The sequence below is a fragment of the Microcaecilia unicolor genome, chromosome 2, assembly GCF_901765095.1.
Source record: "Microcaecilia unicolor chromosome 2, aMicUni1.1, whole genome shotgun sequence".
Taxonomy (NCBI): domain Eukaryota; kingdom Metazoa; phylum Chordata; class Amphibia; order Gymnophiona; family Siphonopidae; genus Microcaecilia; species Microcaecilia unicolor.
Window position 1 is genome coordinate 70610481 of NC_044032.1, and position 23866 is coordinate 70634346.

Sequence of the window (23866 nt, forward strand, 5' to 3'; positions counted from 1 at the left end):
CGCATACAATTCAAGCTCCTCCTCCTTACCTACAAGTGCACTCAGTCTGCGGCTCCTCACTACCTCTCCACCCTCATCTCCCCCTATGTTCCCGCCCGTAACCTCCGCTCACAGGACAAAGCCCTTCTCTCAGTACCCTTCTCCACCACTGCCAACTCCAGGCTCCGCTCATTCTGCCTTGCTTCACCCTATGCCTGGAACAATCTTCCTTTACCCATACGCCATGCCCCCTCCCTACCCATCTTCAAATCTCTGCTTAAAACTCACCTCTTCTATGCTGCCTTCGGCGCCTAACCGCTCTAGATAGACAGAATGCCCCTATCTATCCACTCTATCAGATTAACTGTTCACTCGTCCTCTAGATTGTTCACTTGTCTTTAGATTGTTCTCTTGTCTTTTAGATTGTAAGCTCTTTGAGCAGGGACCGTCCTTCTATGTCTAAATTGTACAGCGCTGCGTAACCCTAGTAGCGCTTTAGAAATGCTAGTTAGTAGTAGTAGTAGTATATGCATCTCCTTCCTCTCTCATCCCTCTCCTCCATCCATGTCCAGCATTTTCCCTCTACTCCCTCCATCCATGTCCAGCATTTCTCCTCTCTCTCCTCCCCTCCATCCATGTCCAGCATTTCAACTCTCTCCCTTCCCCTCCATCCATATGTATCTCCGTCTTCTGTCTTCCCTCCCCTCCATCCATGTACAGCATTTCTCTCTTCTCCCCTAAATCCATATGCATCTCCTCCTCTGTCTTTCCTCCCCTCCATCCATGTCCAGCATTTCTCCTCTCTCCCTCCCCTCCATCCATGTGCATCTACTTTCTCTGTTTTCCCTCTCCTCCATCCATGCCTAGCATTTCTCCTCTCTCCCTTCCCCTCCATCCATGTGCATCTCCTTCTGTCTTTCCTTCCCTTCATTACAGTCCAACATTTCTCCTCTCTTCCCTGCCCTCCACTCCATCCATGTCCAGCATTTCTCCTCTCTCCCCTCCTTTCCATCCATGTGCATCTCCTTCATGTCTTCCCTCTCCTCCATGTTCAGCGTTTCTCCCGCCCTTCCCTCTATCCATCCATCCATGTCCAGCAACTCTCCTCTCTCCCCTGCCCTCCCCTCACATCCATGTCCAGTGATTCTCCCCTGCCCTGCCCTCCCCTCCCATCCATGTCCAATGATTTCTCCTCTCTCCCCTGTCCTCCCCTCCCATCCATGTCCAGTGACTCACCCAGCCCCCACCTGCCCCCCTTTTCAGCCCCGAGTTCCAGTTCCAACACCAGCCCCACCTGCCCGCCCTCTTCTCCCACAACATTCCTCTTTTCGTTCCTACTGCCCTGCATTTAAATCTTTTACCTCAAGTCGGCAGCGGCGGCAGCAGTGAAAGCAGCAGTCTCGCCTCCAGCCTTCCCTTCCCTTTCAGTGTCCCACCTTCACGGAAACAGGGAATTACCTCAGAGGAAGGTGGGACACTGAGAGGGAAGGGAAGGCTGGAGGCGAGCCTGCTGCTTTCACTGCCAATTTAAAATAAAAGATTTAAACGCAGGGCGGCAGGAAGGAAAGAAGGGCTTTTCATTGCTGCCGCCACCATTGCAACTTGAGGTGAAATAAAAGATTTAAGTGCAGGATGGCAGGAAAAAAAGGAGGGTGGTCAGGAAGCTGAGGGCGGGCAGGTGAGGACTGAGAGCTACCTGCAGCTGGGGCTGGAACTGTGAGCTGCCCGGCGGCAGTAAGCATGGCTTGTGGCGCCCTCCAGTGGTCAGCGCTCCCCCTGCCATGCTTACCACGCTTACCGGGTTGCACCAGCCCTGATTTTGTAAAGCTACCTTGTCACTTAGCTATGTGGGCACTGGCACTGAATACCAGTAGTACCAGCATACCTCCTGGCAGCTCCATGGCTCTGCCCCCAAAATGGTCTTTCTCTGCCAAGATTTGACTTGTGCTGTCTTAGCCGATATTCAGTGGCACTGCCCAGTTGAATGCCACTGAATATTGGTAGCTGGCACTCTGAGTGTGATTTGATTGGGGCAGGAGCCTCTCTTGCCCAGTTAAATTGTTTTGGATATTGACCACTAAATTTTATTTTTTACAGAACATGCTACTAAACTACTAATTTGGAGGGTCATGGATTTTATATACTTCCTAATGGACTAGATTCTACATGTCATGCCTAAAAAATCAGTGCTGAAACAAAATAGACAGGCGTATTCTATAAAGTATGCCTAAGAATATGCTGAGTGCCCATCCACGAAACTAAACTTGGTGTGAATGCCGACACCTAAATTATGCGCAGACCAGGTGTATTCTATAACAACGTGCGTAGATTTTAGAAATGCTCATGCCCTGCTCATTCCACGCCAATAGCCAGTCCCCCTTTCAACTATGCAACTTAGAATTTATGTGCATCACATTATAGAATACTAGTAAAAAAGGCCCAAGGAAACGGGGGCTAGCAATGTTTTCCTCAGAGTGTGTATGTTTGAGAGAGAGAGTGTGTGTGAGAGTGACTGTGTGAGAGAGAGTGAATGTGCGAGTGTGTGTGTGTGACAGAGAGAGAGAGTGAGACTGGGTGCGAGTGTGTGTGTGAGAATGAGAGTATGTGCCAGGGTCTCCCCTGCCTCCCTGTTCTAGGGTCGTCCCCCCCCCCCCCCCCCCCCCCCGGTCTGTCTGAATTAGAATTTATGTGCATCACATTATAGAATATGCTTAGACTGTTCTGTGTGTAAATTTGAATTAATGCCAATTAGTGTCAATAATTGCTTGTTAAGTAGCAATTATCGGCACTGATTGGCTTGTTAAGTAATTAATTTATGCACGCAAATCCAGAATAAGACTGGATTTGCACATGCAACTTAGGTAACACCATATAAAATCTGGAGGAATATGTCTAAATTTTTAGATTTCTTAAATTTGTTTTCTAGTAACATACCACGTGGTCATGGATGGATCTTGGATGATTTCCCAATGGCAATTAATCAAGCAAAACTACTTGACAGAGCTTTGACAGGAAAAGATTTAGACAAAGCTACCCAAAAGCCCAAAAAAACCTTATTGGTAATGGATCCAAGGGAACCAGAAAATCCACCTCTACCTCAATCTGGACTGGACTTCGCTGTTCTGCTTGATATTTCCGACTCTGTGGTACTGAAACGTGCTGCTAATTCACAAGGTAAGTGTTTCATTAAATAGTTATATGAATCCTATCATACCAATTTTATGTATTTATTTAAAATATTTATAATCTGCACAATCCAGTTCTTGGTGGCATATAAAATAAACATATACAGTCATTAAAAACAAACAAATACAGACAGAAATAATAAAATTAAATCTCAAATCATCCAAATCATATTAAAAGACCAATGAAAAGAAAGAAAGCCTTTAACTGATTACAAAACTGCAGAGGAATTGTTATTTTTCTGAGAGTTTGAGGGGGAGAATTCCATAGCATCAGTCTGACTACATAAATATGGAGGAATAAGAAACATCTGCTTAAAAGAAAGGTACATCTAATATTAATTTTTCTGCAGGACGTAATGCATGAGCCAGTTGATAAATTCATAATTTTGGGGCAAGAGCAACTGGGGCCAAGGCATTTAATATTATGAAAATCAAAAGCTAAACTTTAAATTGAATTCTCCATTAAACTGGAAGTCAGTGGACCTCTTTCAAAATTGGTGAATTATGAGTAAATCAAGAAGATCCAGTAAGTAAGCAGTCCACCGCATTTTGCTCTACCTGCAGTAAATATGTTGGACAACCTAATAACACTGCATTACAATAAGCACCATTGCCTGGACCACTGCACTGTAATTTTCTTGTGACAAAAATTCTTTTAACCTTTTAACTACTCTCAGTTAAAAAAAATACATGTTTAATAATACTTTGAATTTGTATCTGAAAAGTCAAAGTAGAGTCAAGCTAAACACCTAAATACTTCAATTGTCTAGTAATTGGAATCTGTATACCATTGTTTTCAACACTTGGAGCCCTGTTTACTATGGTGCACTAGCATTTTTAGTGCGTTCTAAAAATTAGCACGTGCTAACCATGTAGACGCCCATAGAAATATTATGGGCATCTACACAGTGTGTGCTAATGCATAACATGCGCTAAAAACACTAGCACGCCTCTAGCTCGGCTTAGTAAGCAGGGCCCTTGGTGGATGATCAAAATAATTATTCCTGATGAAAACAAAATTTGAGTTTTTTTACATATTTAGCATGAATTTATTTACATTAAGCCAAGCTTTTATAGATCATAAACAAAGTGCTACATAATTCAATGTTTCCATTATAGATCCCTCAATAGGAACCACAAATTGAAGGTCATTTGCATAGAGCCAGTATTGGACGCCCTAACATGACAATAACTTACAGATGAAAGTCATATAGATGTAAATCCATAAAATCACTTATCAAATCCAGAATATATAAAATAAAATACATGGTAGGAAGACATCAGAGCAACCCTAACTGCTAGCACGAAAGCGACATACATTCTCCGAGGACAAGCAGGCTGCTTGTTCTCACTGATGGGTGACGTCCACGGCAGCCCCTCCAATCGGAATCTTCACTAGCAAAGTCCTTTGCTAGTCCTCGCGCGCCCACGCGCACCGCGCATGCGCGGCCGTCTTCCCGCCCGAAACCGGCTCGAGCCGGCCAGTCTTCTTTCGTCCGCACTCGGTACGGCTGTGTTTTTGCCGTGTCGAGCCCCGGAGAGTCGACCTCGCGCGTCTGTTGTTCAAATCGACGTGTTTTTTCTTCGGAAAAGGTTTAAATTCGTTCGGAAAGTGCTCCGCAAACCCCCTTGGGTTTCGTTTGCCCCTTCCCGTACTTCCAGTCTTTGCCCCGGTAAGTTTTCTTTCGTCGTCGGGGTAGGCCTCTTTTCGGCCTCGGTCGAGATTTTTTCTCCCTCAAAGTTTTGGTGCTCAAATTCGTCATTTCAGATTTTGATTTCGCCGGCGTGATTTTTCCGCCCATGACATCGAAGCCTTCCAGCGGCTTCAAGAAGTGCACCCAGTGCGCCCGGGTAATCTCGCTCACTGATAGACACTCTTCGTGTCTTCAGTGTCTGGGGGCCGAGCACCGTCCTCAGAATTGTAGCCTGTGTTCCCTGTTACAAAGGCGGACTCAGGTAGCGAGATTGGCCCAGTGGAACGTTTTGTTCTCGGGCTCTTCGTCGGCATCGGCACTGGGGTCATCGAGTGCATCGACGTCGTCAGCGTCCAGACCTTCATCCTCGGCCGCCAGTGCATCGAGGCATCGGCCCTCTGCATCGGCGCCGAGACATCGGATAGCTGCATCGGCGTCGGTGGTACCGGGACCTCGTCTGCTGATGTCGTCGGACGGTGGTGCATCGTCAGGAGTGCAGGTGAGGGCTGTCCTTTCCCCTGCTGGTGGCGGTGAGCCTTTCGTGTGGGTCTCCCCCTACCCTGAGGGCTCCTGCGGTACAGCCCCCCCGGGATCGACCTGCTTCGACTTCGGCCCCGAGGAAGCGACGGATGGATTCTACGTCCTCCTCGTCGGTGCCGGGGAGCTCCGGTGACATGCTTCGGAAGAAGTCGAAGAAGCATCGACACCGGTCTCCTCCCCGCGTCGGCACCGAGAGCTCTGGGTCGCCGAGGGAGTCGGCACCCAGCAGGCATCGGCACCGAGAGGACCGCTCACCCTCTGTTCAGGAGGTGTCGATGCGCTCCACTCTGGACAGCCCGGAACAGCCTCCACGCCCGGAACAGGTTCTGACGTCGACGCCTGCATCGGCCTCCATGCCTTTCTCTGCAGCCGCTCTGAACGAGAGCCTCCGGGCCGTTCTCCCAGAGATTCTGGGAGAGCTGTTGCGCCCTACCCCTCCGGTACCGGCGGTGCTTGCGCCTCCGGTACCGTCGAGCGTGGCGCCGGCTGGCCCATCGCCCGGGGTGAGGTCTCCGACGTCGGTACCGCGTGCGGTGCCGACTGCGGCCACCTGCCAGGAGGGCTCCCCGACTACGTCGGCGGAGGGAGCTTCGCCGATGCGGGCGAGGGAGTCTACCTCTCGACGCCCCCATCGTGGACGTGGCTCCACGGAGTCGAGCCGGGCGAGGTTGCAGACACAGGTCCGTGAACTTGTGTCTGACACCGAGGGTGAGGCCTCGTGGGAGGAGGAAGAAGACCCCAGATATTTCTCTGACGAGGAGTCTGAGGGTCTTCCTTCCAATCCCACTCCCTCTCCTGAGAGACAGCTTTCTCCTCCCGAGAGTCTGTCTTTTGCTTCCTTTGTCCGGGAGATGTCTACGGCCATCCCCTTCCCGGTGGTTGTGGAGGACGAGCCCAGGGCTGAAATGTTTGAGCTCCTGGACTATCCTTCTCCACCTAAGGAAGCGTCCACTGTTCCCTTGCACCATGTCCTGAAAAAGACATTGCTTGCGAACTGGACCAAGCCACTAAGTAATCCCCACATCCCCAAGAAGATCGAGTCCCAGTACCGGATCCATGGGGACCCAGAGCTGATGCGCACTCAGTTGCCTCACGACTCTGGAGTTGTGGATCTGGCCCTAAAGAAGGCTAAGAGTTCTAGGGAGCATGCTTCGGCGCCCCCGGGCAAAGACTCTAGAACCTTAGACTCCTTTGGGAGGAAGGCCTACCATTCCTCTATGCTCGTGGCCAAAATCCAGTCTTACCAGCTCTACACGAGCATACACATGCGGAATAATGTGCGGCAGTTGGCGGGCTTGGTTGATGCTCTCCCCCCTGAGCAAGCCAAGCCTTTTCAGGAGGTGGTCAGGCAGCTGAAGGCGTGCAGAAAATTCCTGGCCAGAGGGGTGTATGACACCTTTGATGTTGCGTCCAGGGCCGCTGCTCAAGGTGTGGTGATGCGCAGGCTCTCATGGCTGCGTGCCTCCGACCTGGAGAATAGACTCCAGCAGCGGATTGCGGACTCGCCTTGCCGTGCGGACAATATTTTTGGAGAGAAGGTCGAGCAGGTGGTAGAGCATCTCCACCAGCGGGATACCGCATTCGACAAGTTCTCCCGCCGGCAGCCTTCAGCATCTACCTCTACAGGTAGAAGATTTTTGGGGGGAAGGAGGACTGTTCCCTACTCTTCTGGCAAGCGTAGGTACAATCCTCCTTCTCGACAGCCTGCGGCCCAGACTAAGCCCCAGCGCGCTCGCTCTCGTCAGCAGCGTGCGCCTCAGCAAGGCCCCGCGGCTCCCCAGCAAAAGCAAGGGACGAGCTTTTGACTGGCTCCAGCAGAGCATAGCCGACATCCAAGTGTCAGTGCCGGGCGACCTGCCAGTCGGGGGGAGGTTGAAAGCTTTTCACCAAAGGTGGCCTCTCATAACCTCCGATCAGTGGGTTCTGCAAATAGTCCGGCAAGGATACACCCTCAATTTGGCCTCAAAACCTCCAAATTGTCCACCGGGAGCTCAGTCTTACAGCTTCCAGCACAAGCAGGTACTTGCAGAGGAACTCTCCGCCCTTCTCAGCGCCAATGCGGTCGAGCCCGTGCCATCCGGGCAAGAAGGGCTGGGATTCTATTCCAGGTACTTCCTTGTGGAAAAGAAAACAGGGGGGATGCGTCCCATCCTAGACCTAAGGGCCCTGAACAAATATCTGGTCAAAGAAAAGTTCAGGATGCTTTCCCTGGGCACCCTACTTCCCATGATTCAGGAAAACGATTGGCTATGCTCTCTGGACTTGAAGGATGCCTACACACACATCCCGATACTGCCAGCTCACAGACAGTATCTGCGATTTCAGCTGGGCACATGTCACTTCCAGTACTGTGTGCTACCCTTTGGGCTCGCCTCTGCACCCAGGGTGTTCACAAAGTGCCTGGCTGTAGTAGCAGCGGCACTTCGCAGGCTGGGGGTGCACGTGTTCCCATATCTCGACGATTGGCTGGTGAAGAACACGTCCGAGGCAGGAGCCCTGCAGTCCATGCAGATGACTATTTGCCTCCTGGAGCTACTGGGGTTTGTGATAAATTACCCAAAGTCCCATCTTCTCCCAGCACAGAGACTCGAATTCATAGGAGCTCTGCTGGATTCTCGGACGGCTCGCGCCTATCTCCCAGAGACGAGAGCCAACAACTTGTTGTCCCTCGTCTCGCGGGTGCGAACGTCCCAGCAGATCACAGCTCGGCAGATGTTGAGATTGCTAGGCCACATGGCCTCCACAGTTCATGTGACTCCCATGGCCCGCCTTCACATGAGATCTGCTCAATGGACCCTAGCTTCTCAGTGGTTTCAGGCTGCTGGGGATCTAGAAGACGTGATCCACCTGTCCACGAGTTTTCTCGAATCCCTGTATTGGTGGACAATTTGGTCCAATTTGACTCTGGGACGTCCTTTCCAAATTCCTCAGCCACAAAAAGTGCTGACCACGGATGCGTCTCTCCTGGGATGGGGAGCTCATGTCGATGGGCTTCACACCCAAGGAAGCTGGTCCCTCCAGGAACGCGGTCTACAGATCAATCTCCTGGAGTTGCGGGCGATCTGGAACGCTCTGAAGGCTTTCAGAGATCGGCTGTCCCACCAAATTATCCAAATTCAGACAGACAACCAGGTTGCCATGTACTACGTCAACAAGCAGGGGGGCACTGGATCTCGCCCCCTGTGTCAGGAAGCCGTCAGCATGTGGCTCTGGGCTCACCGTCACGGCATGGGGCTCCAAGCCACATATCTGGCAGGCGTAAACAACAGTCTGGCCGACAGACTGAGCAGGATTATGCAACCTCACGAGTGGTCGCTCAACTCCCGAGTGGTGCGCCAGATCTTCCAAGCGTGGGGCACCCCCTTGGTGGATCTCTTCGCATCTCGAGCGAACCACAAAGTCCCTCAGTTCTGTTCCAGGCTTCAGGCCCACGGCAGACTGGCATCGGATGCCTTCCTCCTGAATTGGGGGGAGGGCCTGCTGTATGCTTATCCTCCCATTCCTCTGGTGGGGAAGACTTTGTTGAAACTCAAGCAAGACCGAGGCACCATGATTCTGATTGCTCCTTTTTGGCCGCGTCAGATCTGGTTCCCTCTTCTTCTGGAGTTATCCTCCGAAGAACCGTGGAGATTGGAGTGTTTTCCGACCCTCATCACGCAGGACGAAGGGGCTCTTCTGCATCCCAGCCTCCAGTCCCTGGCTCTCACGGCCTGGATGTTGAGAGCGTAGACTTTGCCTCTTTGGGTCTGTCAGAGGGTGTCTCCCGCATCTTGCTTGCTTCCAGGAAAGAGTCCACTAAGAGGAGTTACTTCTTTTTATGGAGGAGGTTTGCCGTCTGGTGTGACAGCAAGGCCCTAGATCCTCGCTCTTGTCCTACATAGACCCTGCTTGAATACCTTCTGCACTTGTCTGAGTCTGGTCTCAAGACCAACTCTGTAAGGGTTCACCTTAGTGCAATCAGTGCATACCATTACCGTGTGGAAGGTAAGCCGATCTCAGGACAGCCTTTAGTTGTTCGCTTCATGAGAGGTTTGCTTTTGTCAAAGCCCCCTGTCAAGCCTCCTACAGTGTCATGGGATCTCAATGTCGTTCTCACCCAGCTGATGAAACCTCCTTTTGAGCCACTGAATTCCTGCCATCTGAAGTACTTGACCTGGAAGGTCATTTTCTTGGTGGCAGTTACTTCAGCTCGTAGAGTCAGTGAGCTTCAGGCCCTGGTAGCCCAGGCCCCTTACACCAAATTTCATCATAACAGAGTAGTCCTCCGCACTCACCCTAAGTTCTTGCCAAAGGTCGTGTCGGAGTTCCATCTGAACCAGTCAATTGTCTTGCCAACATTCTTTCCCGTCCTCATTCCTGCCCTGCTGAACGTCAGCTGCACACATTGGACTGCAAGAGAGCATTGGCCTTCTATTTGGAGCGGACACAGCCCAACAGACAGTCCGCCCAATTGTTTGTTTCTTTTGATCCCAATAGGAGGGGAGTGGCTGTGGGGAAACGCACCATATCCAATTGGCTAGCAGATTGCATTTCCTTCACTTACGCCCAGGCGGGGCTGGCTCTTGAGGGTCATGTCACGGCTCATAATGTTAGAGCCATGGCTGCGTCGGTAGCCCACGAAGTCAGCCTCTATTGAAGAAATTTGCAAAGCTGCGACGTGGTCATCTGTCCACACATTCACATCTCATTACTGCCTGCAGCAGGATACCCGACGCGACAGTCGGTTCGGGCAGTCAGTTCTTCAGAACCTGTTTGGGCTTTAGGATCCAACTCCACCCCCCGAGGGCCCTGTTTGTTCTGTTCCAGGCTGCACTCTCAGTTAGTTGGTAAATTTTTTTAGGTCAATCTCAGTTATGTCCTCGCCGTTGCGAGGCCCAATTGACCATGGTTGTTGTTTTGAGTGAGCCTGGGGGCTAGGGATACCCCATCAGTGAGAACAAGCAGCCTGCTTGTCCTCGGAGAAAGCGAATGCTACATACCTGTAGAAGGTATTCTCCGAGGACAGCAGGCTGATTGTTCTCACAAACCCGCCCGCCTCCCCTTTGGAGTTGTGTCTTCCCTTGTATTGTCTTGCTACATACTGGACTGGCCGGCTCGAGACGGTTTCGGGCGGGAAGACGGCTGCGCATGCGTGGTGCGCGCGGGCGCGCGAGGACTAGCAAAGGACTTTGCTAGTGAAGATTCCGATTGGAGGGGCTGCCGTGGACGTCACCCATCAGTGAGAACAATCAGCCTGCTGTCCTCAGAGAATACCTTCTACAGGTATGTAGCATTCGCTTTATGTGCCATCATTAGGAAAATGTTTTATAATTATTGCATTAAACTCAAAGGATAATTGGGAAATTGCAAAGACAACACGGATTGAAGGGATTTTAAAAATAAAGCAAACTTCATTTTCTCATAACATTTCAAAAGAGCTCCATTCACATTCGTAGTCAAAGCACAATTCTTGAGGAAAGCACTGTTGATTAAGAGTCAAACAAATTTCTGACTTTCATATCAAAAAGTCACTAAAATGTGAGGCGTCAAGCTGGTAGACTGGTCTAACAATTTATTGTCTTGCGTTAAAGAGCGTACAATATGAAAAACTTCTTTTTGGCCTTTAATCTTTTTCTGATAAAACAGACTCCTCTCCTAAATAACAGCAGATTTATATTCTTCCATCTTATTATAAGCTAGTAAAAAAGGCCCGTTTCTCAAAAAAATGAAACGGGCACTAGCAAGGTTTTCCTCGGAGTGTGTATGTTTGAGAGAGTGTGTGTGAGAGTGACTATGTGAGAGAGAGAGTGAATGTGCGAGTGTGTGTGTATGACAGACAGAGAGTGAGACTGGGTGCGAGTGTGTCTGTGAGAGAGAGTGTGTGTGTGTGAGATTGAGAGTGTGTGCCAGGGCCCCCCCTCCCTCCCAGTTCCAGTGTCCCCCCTCCCTCCGTGTTCCAGGGTTATCATCCCCCCTCCCTCCCTCCCTCCCTCCATCCTTCCGAGTTCCAGGGTCATCCCCCTCCCTCCCTTCGAGTTCCAGGGTGTCCCCCTCCCTCCCAGTTTCACGGTCCCCTCCCTCCCTCCCTCCGAGTTTCACGGTCCCCCCTCTCTCCGAGTTCCAGGGTTGTCCCCCTCGCTCGCTCCCTCCGAGTTTCAGGGTCCCCTCCCTCTGAGTTTCAGGATCGCCCCTCCCTCCCTCCTCCCTCCCAGTTCCAGGGTCCCTCCTCCCTCCCAGTTCCAGGGTTGTCGTCCCTCCCTTCCTCCCTCCCTCCCTTCCAGTTCCAGGCTCCCCTCCCTCCGATTTTTAAAAGTCATCTTCACTTACCAAGTCAGGGTTACGGTGGCGGGCAGCAGTGGTAAAACACGTGCAGGCTCGGCCCTTCTCTCTCTTTCTCAGCTGTGGTTCCGGCCGTTTCAGAAACAGGAAATGAGGGCGGGACCACAGCTGAGAGAGAGATAAGGGCCGAGTCTGCATTTAAATCTATACCCAGCTATACAGGTGCTGAATATCTGGATAAAGATCAGTCACCAGAAGTTATCTGGGTACTGCCGATAGTTTATTGTTCTAAGTTGCCCTGGAGACTTGTCCAGGTATCAGCTCTGAGTATCAGCAGTACCCATATCACTACCAGCAATACCTGTATAGTGGTGAGGCACTCTGAAATGATTTTCAGCAGTATTCTTTTGATGGTGTCACTGAAAATCATTGAGTAGCTCCAGTAAACGCTATTTATCTGGGTAACAGTTGCTGATACTCAAATAACAAACTTTGAATATCAGCCCTAAATATTTACCTGATCCTCCCAAAATATTATTTACTATAACCTCCTTTTCAGCCTCTAATAAATGGCTTGACCCAGAGTGATTAATCAAATAAAATATGACTGAATATATTTTTCATCTCATTAATTTAAATCTCTATATATCTGATAGTCATAAGTTAGATGTAATCTTGGACTATGCAGCATGCTTTGTGTGTAGGGAACTAACAAATGAAGTTCTGATCTATCTTCTGTATCGGGGCAATGTTTAATACCCTGTATGCCTATAAGCAAGTTTTCAAATAAAAACTAAGGGCCCTGTTTACTAAGCCGTGCTGTCGGCAAGCTAACTTTTTAGTGTGCGCTAAAAATTAGCGCGCGCTAACAATAGAGAAACCCATAGGAATACAATGGGTGTCTCTATCATTAGGGCACACTATAAAGTTAGCGCACCTAAACAGGGCCCTAAGTTTTTTCCTTTTAAAATTTATAGGCCAGAAAGTGCTACAAGTACTTCCATAACCACAGAGCAAAGATGACACTGTAAATCTTGCATAGGAATTTCAAACTAAAATTCCTGCATGTTGCTTGTACCCTTCCTTCCCTGCCCCCAGTCTCATGCCTTTGTGGTGTTACTAAAAGTATGTGCAAAGGAAAAGGACTATTTCCCCTCATTTGAAATTGGATAACTACTGCTGAATATTGAGCCTGTTGCAAATAAGACCATACACATTGCTGTTACATTAGGGGATAGATTTGCTAAATTATGCAGTCTTGTACCACATTCTAGTACACATTGATGCATGATTTTTTTTTATTTGTTGGCCCCATTTTATGCAATGGGGGAAATTTACTAATAAAACACATTAAAGAAGCATATGTTTGTAAATCTAGACTTTTTTGCTTAGATTTTAAGTTATATCCTCTAAAATACTATCTGTTAAATTTATATGTATCTCAACAGCTATCATCCCAACAGTCGAGCCTGACTCATCTGCAAGTAATCAACAAGATGAAGTGCAACTACCAGAGAAGGAAAGAAGGAAACCTGAAAATGATCTGGTGATGGACCAGCTTGAATATAGGCTAGTTCATTAAACTTTTCTGCCTTTGTTTGCATGAATGGTGAATACACTGAATGGTGAATACAGAAGTCTGATCATCTCTTTTCACAAAATTCTTTTATTGGAAATGAAAAAAATATTATACATCTGTAAATAAGCATAAACCTAAAGGGATAAAAATCTAATGTCCTGCTTTCAGGCAGTGCCATATTGCTGACTGCTGCTGGCATTATCATGAGAAATTCCATGCTGGGCCATGTCCGAACTCCGGAATTGAATTTCCAGGTATATGGAGCTGGCAACGACATAACCAGTCAAGTGCAATATTCAGCATGTAACCGGCTATGGCAAAATACATAGACATTTATGTATTCCTATTTATGCGGTTACCTTGGCTAATTAAGTGCTGAATAAGTCCAGAGGGCGGCTACAAAATTAGTAAGTGTTCTTGAATGCAAAAATTATAGGGACAGGCTTATGAACCTCTACATGTATACGCTGGAAGAGAGGAGGGAGAGAGGAGACATGATATTTAAACGTTTCTATCTCAAGGGCATTTATGTACAGGAAGAGAGCCTTTTTCAGATGAAGGAGAGCTCTGGAATGAGGGGGAATACGACAAAGTTAAGAGGGAATAGGCTTAGGAGCAAACTAAGGAAGTATTATTTCACAGAAAGGGTGGTGGAGGCATGGAATGGCCTCCCGGTGGAGGTGGTGGAGTCGAGGACTGTTCCAGAATTTAAAAAGGCATGGGATAAGCATGTGGGATCGCATAGGAACAGGAAGAATTAGGGGTTACAGAGGATGGGCAGACTGGATGGGTCATATGGCCTTTATCTGCCGTCATGTTTCTATGTTAATGCACTGTGTGAACTGCTATGACAAACAGCTAACACCAAGAAAAAAACAAACAACATCACCAACTACTGCCCAGTAGCATCTATTCCATTAGTAGTAAAACTAATGGAAGGACTGGTGACCAAACAAGTCTATGACTACATAAACAAATTCACTATACTACATGAGTCACAATCAGGATTTCAACCCCTACACAACACCGAAACAGTACTAGTCACTCTCCTAACCAAATTCAAGAAGGAAATAGCAATAGGCAAGAGCATTCTCCTCCTGCAATTTGACGTGTCAAGTGCATTCGACATGGACTCCTAGAATACTTCTGAATCAGTGGTGGCACTCTCAATTGGATTAAGGGTTTTCTAACCACAAGAACATATCAAGTGAAATCAAAAACAAACATATTGTCACTGTGGAAACCAGGCTACGGAGTACCGCAAGGATCACCACTATCACCGATCCTTTTCAACCTCATGATGACTCCACTAGCCAAGACCCTATCCACCCAAGGCCTCAACCCATTTATCTGCGCTGATGACGTTACATTATACATCCCATACAAACATGATCTGGCTGAAATCACCGACGAAATCAAGCTATGCTTAAACATCATGAACTCATGGGCAAATGCATTCCAACTAAAACTCAATACAGAAAAAACACACTGTCTCATCATCTCATCCCAATACAATACTTACAAACCCACAAACATTAACACCCCAGGATACCCTCCCTGTCTCAGAGAGCCTGAAAATTCTCAGAGTAACAATCGACTGTAACCTATCACTAGAGACCCAAGCGAAATCCACCATAAAGAAAATGTTTCTCTCAATGTGGAAACTCAAACGCATAAAACCATTCTTTCCGAGGGAAATATTTCATAACCTGGTACAGTCCATAGTACTAAGCCACGCAGATTACTGTAATGGAAGGTTTCAATGTATCATCAACGACGGCACCTAGATCCCACTCTAAGGTAGCCTACAGCCATGAACCTGGGAGAGAAGACTGGAAAGGGAGATTGCAGTGCCATATGCTCATCCATTCCACACTGTGGAACATGATAGCAATGCCCATATACCTCACCGCTTTATCAGGTGCTGCAGTTTAGAAACAAAGTCCTACATCTATTGGTTGCAGTACAGCTCAAAGCAGTACAGCTGCAGTCATTCCACGCCACCTAGAATTTGTTAAACAGGCATGGCTGAATGTTTGAGCATTGGCTTGGGAATCTGGGGGTGGTAGGTTCAATTCCAACTAGGACTCCCAGTGTTACTTTCCATATTGGATCACCCTCCATAAATGTGGCCTATGATTAAGCATCTGTTCCATATCATCAAGCTGATCAATCCATAGACTGGTGGGTTGTGTCCATCTACCAGCAGGTGGAGATAGAGAGCAAACTTTTGCCTCCCTATATGTGGTCATGTGCTGCCGGAAACTCCTGTATGTTCTCTATCTCAGCAGGTGGTGGTCACACACAGCAGCAGCTCTGGCTAGGCCTCCAAGCCTAATCCTTAGGTTTTGTTGAGGCCTGGGGTTGAGGGCTCTTTTGAGCAAGTGCAAACCTGGTGGTGCCAGGTCCCTCCTTTTCTCCCCCCTCCCGCTGGCTCCGTTTAAAAAAAAAAAAAAAAAAAAAATTTTTAAACGTCTTTAAAGGCGTTTAATTCGACGTTTCTTTAAACGTTCATTGCAGCTACTCACTGGGACACCAGTTCGTTACAGCTCGGAGCGGCAAGCAGGTAATTTTACCTTTTTATAGCGGGCAGGGGGTTCCCCGATTCTTCTCCTCGTGGCAATGGCGTCGGAGGGCGAGGGCGCAAAGGGTCGCTCCCCGGATCGCTGGAGCGCTTCTAGAGGGGATGCGGGGGTTTTACAACCTGATTCGCCCTTGATGGGTGATAGTTTAGGGACCGATGAATGTCCCGGTCGTTCCTCCGGCGTGGCGGTTTTTTCCCGCCATAAACGCCCATCCCCCGCTCCTCGCCTCCGCCATCTTGGCCGGCCACGCGGCTCGGACGGCTTCTTCGGGGCCGCCCTTGAGGTTGGAGACATTAATGCCATGAACGCCCTTAATTTGGGCGACGGCACAAAAGCGGCTAAAGTTAAGCGCCGTTCTTCCCGCGCGGCTCCTTCACGGAGTTTCGCGCCGGACGCCATTTTGGATGCGCAGCATGTCTCTCCCCCGCTATTGCGAGCGCCGGTTGAGAGTGCGTCTAGGGCTGTTGCCCAGGCTGCGGAAGTGCACAGTCTGGGGGGTTTCTCCCCCGAGTTTGTTTTGCTGCTGCATCAGGCTTTCCTCATGCAAAACGCTGCCCCTGCTCCCTCTTCGGATAAAGAGGTTGAGGTTCACAGAGGTAAACGCCCTCGGGTTGATTTCCAGGCCTTGGAGGACTTTTGTCTCCTCCGATGTAGATGAGGGCAGCGTGTCTGAGGTCTCCCAACGATCCTTTGCGGATTCCTTGGAGGAGATAGATCCCCGCTCGGATGGAGCGGATGACCCCTCTGCAGCGCGGCTTTTTAGCCCAGAGGATTTGCCCAACCTGTTGTTACAGGCCATGGACACTTTGAAGATTTCCTCTCCGGAGGACGTCTCTCCCTCAGCCCCTGTTGGCTCTGCCATTATGCTGGGGACGAAGCGCCCGCCTAGAACCTTCCACGTGCATGATGCCATGCACACCTTAATTGCGGCTCAATGGGATGTCCCGGAAACGAGCCTTAAAGTGGCTAGGGCTATGTCCCGCCTCTATCCTTTGGCTGTGAGTGAACGTGAGGCCTATCTGTGGCCTACCGTGGATTCTTTAATCACTGCGGTGACTAAGAAAACGGCGTTGCCGGTGGAAGGTGGCACGGCCCTAAAGGACGCCCAAGACAGAAGATTGGAGGCGGCCTTAAGGTCGTCCTTTGAGGCAGCTGCTTTAAGTTTGCAGGCCTCAGTTTGCGGCTCCTATGTGGCCAGGGCGTGCCGGACTATGGTGCAGCGGGTTTCCCCCTCGGATCATTCCTTGAGGGCTGATTGGCCGGCCCTGGAATCGGGCTTAGCCTATTTGGCAGACTTGCTGTATGATGTCTGGAGAGCCTCAGCTAAAGGCATGGCTCAGACAGTCTCTGCGCGGCGGTGGCTTTGGCTGAAACATTGGTCTGCTGACCACGCCTCTAAATCCCGCCTGGCTAGATTGCCTTTTAAAGGCAAGCTGCTCTTTGGGGTCGAGCTGGACAAAATCGTGACCGATCTCGGCACGTCTAAGGGCAAGAAATTACCAGAGGTCAGGGCTCGGGTTAGTACTCGTCCCGATACCTCCAGAGGACGGTTGCAGGAAGCCCATCGGTACCGCCCGGGCAAGTCGGGTTCCTCTGCCCCCTCTTCCTTCAAGAAGAATTTCTCCCCCAAGCAGCATTCCTTTCGCAGAGACCGCCGTCCCGGAGGTGCTCCCTCCGGTCCTCCCCCAGGGTCTCGTACCCAATGACGGGGCCTTGGTCCACGCCCCAGTGCAGATTGGAGGACGGCTGTCCTCGTTTCTGGGCGAGTGGACCACTATAACTTCAGACGCGTGGGTGCTGGAAGTCATCAGAGACGGCTACAAGCTAGAGTTCTGCCAACCCTTAAGAGACGGGTTTGTACTCTCTCCCTGCAAGTCTCCGGTCAAGCTGTGGTAGTGCAGCAGACCTTGGACAACCTGATCCGCCTGGGTGCGGTCGTTCCGGTGCCAAAAAATCAGATTGGCAAGGGACGTTACTCCATTTACTTTGTGGTTCCAAAGAAAGGAGGTTCTGTCCGGCCTATCCTCGACCTCAAAGGGGTCAATCGGGCCTGGAAAGTGAGGCACTTTCGCATGGAGACTCTCCGCTCTGTTATAGCGGCAGTGAAGGCAGGAGAGTTCTTGGCTTCCTTGGACATCAAGGAAGCGTACCTGCATATTCCCATCTGGCCTCCTCTCCAACGCTTTCTGCGTTTTACAGTCCTGAGACGACACTTCCAGTTCAGAGCCCTCCCTTTCGGGTTGGCTACTGCTCCGCGGACCTTTTCCAAAGTAATGGGGGTCATAGCGGCCTTCCTGCTCAAGGAAGGAGTACAAGTCCATCCTTATCTGGACGACTGGTTGATCCGAGCCCCCTCTTATGCAGAGTGCGGCAAAGCTATGGACCGGGTAGTTGCTCTTTTGAGCTCCCTGGGATGGATCATCAACTGGAAGAAGAGCCAGCTGCGCCCGACTCAGTCCCTGGTGTATCTGGGAGTTCGATTCGACACCCAAGTGGGCAGAGTGTTCCTGCCAGACAATCGGATTGTCAAGCTTCAGGCTCAGGTGGACTAGTTCCTAGTAGCCTCTCCTATTCGGGCTTGGGACTACGTGCAGCTGTTGGGCTCTATGACGGCCACGATGGAAGTAGTGCCCTGGGCCAGGGCTCATATGAGACCACTACAGCTATCTCTGCTGCTGCGCTGGACTCCGATGTCGGAGGATTATGCCGTGCGCCTTCCCGTGGACCCAGCAGTGCGCAAGGCGCTGAGCTGGTGGACGCAGACAGACAAGTTGTCTGCAGGATTGCCTCTGGTGACCCCGGAGTGGATTGTCGTCACGACAGACGCCTCTTTGATGGGCTGGGGAGCCCACTGCTTGGGAAGGACAGCGCAGGGGCTCTAGTCTCCTGCAGAGGCAAGTGGTCTATCAACCTCCTGGAACTCAGAGCCATTCGGTTGGTGTTATTGGAGTTCATCCCGGTACTGGTGTTGAAGCCTGTACGGGTCCTGTCGGACAATGCCACGGCTGTGGCCTATATCAACCGCCAGGGAGGTACCAAGAGCGCCCCTCTAGCCAGGAGGCTATGAGTCTTTGCCAGTGGGCGGAAGCGAACCTGGAGCAGCTTTCAGCGGCCCACATTGCCGGAGTCATGAATGTCAAGGCGGACTTTCTCAGTCGCCATACCTTGGAGCCCGGAGAGTGGCAACTATCTGCTTAGGCGTTCTTGGACATCACGAAGCGCTGGGGCCAGCCGAGCCTAGATCTGATGGCGTCATCGGCCAATGGCCAAGTGCCGCGCTTTTTCAGCAGAGGACGGGACCCTCGATCCCTGGGAGTAGATGCTCTTCTCCAACAGTGGCCGACACAAGAGCTCCTCTATGTGTTCCCGCCCTGGCCCATGTTGGGCAGGGTGCTAGACCGGGTGGCAAAGCATCCCGGCAGGGTAATCCTGGTGGGTCCGGATTGGCCCAGACGTCCCTGGTATGCGGACTTGTTCAGGCTCTCAGTCGACGATCCTCTGCGGCTGTCAGTGGAGCAGGGCCTGTTACATCAGGGTCCCGTGGTGATGGAGTATCCCTCTCCCTTTGGTCTTACGGCCTGGCTATTGAGCGGCAGCATCTGAGGAAGAAGGGCTTCTCAGACAAGGTCATCGCCACTATGCTGAGAGCGAGGAAGCGCTCTACTTCTACTGCTTACGCCAGGGTTTGGTGTATCTGTGCAGCATGGTGTGAAGCAGGCTCACTTTCTCCCTTCACTGCTCCAATTTCTTCAGTGTTGGCGTTCCTGCAAGAAGGTCTGGAGAAAGGCCTGTCGCTCAGTTCCCTTAAAGTCCAGGTAGCGGCTCTGGCTTGCTTCAGGGGCCGCCTGAAGGGTGCTTCCCTGGCTTCGCAGCCAGATGTGGTGCGCTTTCTCAAGGGAGTTAATCACCTGCGCCCTCCTCTGCACTCAGTGGTGCCTGCGTGGAATCTCAACCTGGTGCTAAGAGCATTGCAGAAGCCGCCTTTGGAACCCTTGTCGAGGGCATCTCTGAAAGACCTGACGTTGAAGGCAGTCTTTTTGGTGGCTATCACTTCAGCCAGAAGAGTTTCCGAGCTCCAGGCGCTCTCATGTCGAGAGCCTTTTCTGCAGTTCACTGAGGCAGGAGTGACTATTCGCACAGTGCCTGCCTTCCTGCCCAAGATTGGTTCTCGCTTCCATGTGAATCAGCAGCTCTGTCTCCCTTCCTTTTGTAGGGAGGACTACCCAGAGGAGTACTCCGCTCTTGAATATCTGGATGTGAGACGAGTCATCATCAGATACTTGGAAGTGACCAATGATTTCCGGAAATCGGATCATCTGTTTGTCCTGTTTGCAGGTCCTCGTAAGGGTCTGCAGGCTCCTAAGCCTACAGTGGCAAGATGGGTCAAGGAAGCCATTGCAGCGGCTTATGTGGCCGCGGGGAAGGTGCCGCCTATCCAGCTGAAGGCTCACTCCACGAGAGCTCAGGCGGCCTCGATGGCAGAGGCCGGATCCGTCTCCTTGGAAGAGATATGCAAGGCGGCAACGTGGGCTTCGGCTCATACATTCTCCAAGCATTACCGTTTGACTGTGGCTGCACGGGCGGAGGCCCGGTTTGGAGCTTCAGTGTTGAGGTCAGGGATTTCTATGTCCCGCCCTGGGTGAGTACTGCTTTGGTACATCCCACCAGTCTATGGATTGATCAGCTTGATGATATGGAAGGTAAAATTATGTATAATCATACCTGATAATTTTCTTTCCATTAATCATAGCTGATCAATCCATAGCCCCTCCCAGATATCTGTACTGTTTATATTCTGGTTGAATTTTAGGTTCAAGTTTAGCCTTCAGTTACTTCAGGAGGACTTCGTGTTCAAGTTCTTCTTTCACTTGGATTCTTCAAGAGTTGAGACGAGTTTGTGTTACAGTGAGCTGCTGCATTCCTCTCCCCTCCGTTTTACGGGGCTGGATTGAGACATAAATTCTGCCGGCACTCCCTCCCGCTTCGTGCGGCTGTAGGGCAGCTTTGTACCCCTCCCGCTTCGGCGGTGTTAGGGTCAGTCAGCTCCTCCCGCGGTTGCGGTTGCAGGATAAGCCAGATCCCCCCGCATCGGCGGGTGTGGTGTCCCTCCCCCGCTCCGCGGGGATGAGCTGGACGGATTCCCCTCCCCCACTTGTGCGGGGATGAGCTGGGTTAATTCCCCTCCCCCGTTTCGGCGGTGGTGAGCTGGGCAGAGTGTCCCTTCGTGGGTGTAATTCTCTAAGTGCTGAGTCCTGCGGATGGAGCTTTGATATCGACATACTGAGGAGTTTCCGGCAGCACATGACCACATATAGGGAGGCAAAAGTTTGCTCTCTATCTCCACCTGCTGGTAGATGGACACAACCCACCAGTCTATGGATTGATCAGCTATGATTAATGGAAAGAAAATTATCAGGTATGATTATACATAATTTTACCTTAGTAAGTAGTTGCAGCTAGGGATTTAGATACATCCCCTTCTCTCCAATCCCCAGACCTGCAGTCTCATTTCCCAAGGGATGTGCTAGTACTGCTCTATGTCATGGCAGAAAGCACATTTGTTGAAAATGGAGGCACAGACTTTTGTATGCAAAACTGGAAAAATAAAATGTATTTTCATAGAAAAATAAACATGATATTAAACGACAAAAATGATATATGGGATGGGACGACTTCTCTATGAGGAAAGACTGAAGCATCTAGGGTTCTTCAGCTTGGAGAAAAGACGGCTGAGGGGAGACATGATAGAGGTCTATAAAATAATGAGTGGAGTGGAACAGGACTAGGAGGACTAGGAGGCATGCGATGAAGATACAATGTAGTAAATTTAAAACGAATCAGAGAAATTTTTCTTCACTCAATATGTAATTAAACTCTGGAATTCATTGCCAGAGAATGTAGTAGGGGCAGTTAGCTTAGCAGAGTTTAAAAAAGGTTTGAACGGCTTCCTAAAGGAAAAGTCCATAGACCGTTATTAAATGGACTTGGGGAAAATCCACTATTTCTGGGATAAGCAATATAAAATGTTTTGTACTTTTTAAGGGATCTTGCCAGGTATTTGTAACCTGAATTGGCCACTGTTGGAAACAGGATGCTGGGCTTGATGGACCTTTGGTCTGTCCCAGTATGGCAATACTTATGCACTTATAGGTAGACATGAATCATTTGTTTACTGTTTCCAAAAATATTAGGACTAGGGGGCATGCGATGAAGCTACAAAGGGGAAGAGGGAAAATCGGACTTGATATGCCGCCTTTCTGAGGTTTTTGCAACTACATTCAAAGCGGTTTACATATATTCAGGTACTTATTTTATACCAGGGGCAATGGAGGGTTAAGTGACTTGCCCAGAGTCACAAGGAGCTGCAGTGCAAATCGAATTCAGTTCCCCAGGATCAAAGTCCATTGCACTAACCACTAGGCTACTCCTCCAAAGTAGTAAATTTAATAAACGGAGAAAATTCTTCACTCAACATATAATTAAACTCTGGAATTTGTTGCCAGAGAATGTGGTAAAGGCGGTTAGCTTAGCGGAGTTTAAAAAAAGTGTGGATGGCTTCCTAAAAGAAAAGTCCATAGACCATTATTAAATTGACTAGGGGAAAATCCACTGCTTATTTCTGGGATGAGCAGCATAAAATGTATTGAACTTTTTCTGGATCTTGCCAGGTATTTGTGACCTGGATTGGCCACTGTTGGAAACAGGATACTGGGCTTGATGCACCTTTGGTCTGTCCCAGTGTGGCAATACTTATGTACTTAACTATGTACAAGGTAGTCCCTCCCCACAGTTCATTGTTGTTACCAGGGGCACATCTATGTTCTCTATGGCCAGTGAGATGGCATGACAAGGTACCCTGCAGCAACAGATGTGATGCATGTTTGTCTGATGAGAAGTTCGTCTCCATACGGGCACGTTGGATGAGGCTTAGTTCTGATGGAGGCCCTAGGGTCACCAGTCACTGGGTGAGATTTTGGATGCTAATGTGCAGTTCCAGTGATGGTGTCATGGTTACAAGTGCTGGGAAGGATAAGGGTATGATAGGGTCCACATATCTATGAGACCTACAGCTAACTGGGATGTGACAAGGGTACCAGTGTGCATAGGCAGTCGGTGGCCCAACTGTTTGAGGAGGCTAAAGGGGGCGTGGTTAGGGGTGGGGCCAGGGATGGAGCTTAAATCCATAATTGTCTGATAACACACAGAAAAAATAAATAAAAATAAAAGTCACAATTAATACCTTTTATTAAATTTAGATATTAGATATATATCATATGTCAAAGAATAAAGTGGTTGCTCAAAGCATATACTAACCACAATCGCTCAACTGCAAAACACTATGCACAACTTTGTGCAAAAACACACTCAGAACCTTGCTGTACCATAAATATTACACTGGGAAGAACCTAATACACCAATATACCACCCATAAGGAAAATGCAGACCGTCAACAATACAAAACAAGGGATCATAATATCACAATTCTCATGTAGAGCCACAAAACATCCTAATTCATGTTTAATGTGGACTAAAATGCCATACATAAGTAAATAAACATAAACTTTTAATGTTGAGCACCTGATTCTCAAAGTGGACATATTCCAAACACTATAATGAAAATAAAATGATCTTTTCTACCTTTGTTGTCTGGTGACTTTGTTTTTCTGATCATGCTGGCCCAGTATCCAATTCTGCTGCTATCTGTCCTCTTAACTCCTTTTCCAGGGCTTCCTTTCCATTTATTTCTTTACTTTCTGCCTTTTTTCTTCATTTTTTGTCCTACATCCGTAAGTAAAAGCTGGGTCCTCCGCAGACTTGACTATCCAGTGGATCCAGCTTCTGCCTATTTTCTTCATCCATGTGCAGTTTTTCTCTCTTCCTTTTCCCTCATCTCATCTCCTTCCTCACTCTTCCCTACCTTCCATCCATATCCAGCATTTCTTCTCTCTCTCTCCCTTCCTTCTCCTCCATCCATGTCCAGCAACTCTCCTCTCCCCTGCCCCCCTCCAGCCATCCATACCCACCCAGCGATTCTCTTCGCTCCCC

General features: G+C 49.4%; 1 protein-coding gene across 1 annotated transcript in view; it reads left to right on the forward strand.

Moving 5' to 3' along the window:
• The window catches only part of SPEF2 (sperm flagellar 2), a gene marked incomplete at its 5' end in the record, with an annotated part of 550273 nt that overhangs the window by 312120 nt on the left and 214287 nt on the right, over window positions 1-23866 (forward strand). The window contains 2 exons of the mRNA XM_030191922.1: window positions 2906-3153; window positions 13105-13225. Of these exons, the coding sequence (XP_030047782.1) occupies window positions 2906-3153; window positions 13105-13225 (369 nt within the window). The remainder of the gene's footprint in view (window positions 1-2905; window positions 3154-13104; window positions 13226-23866) is intronic.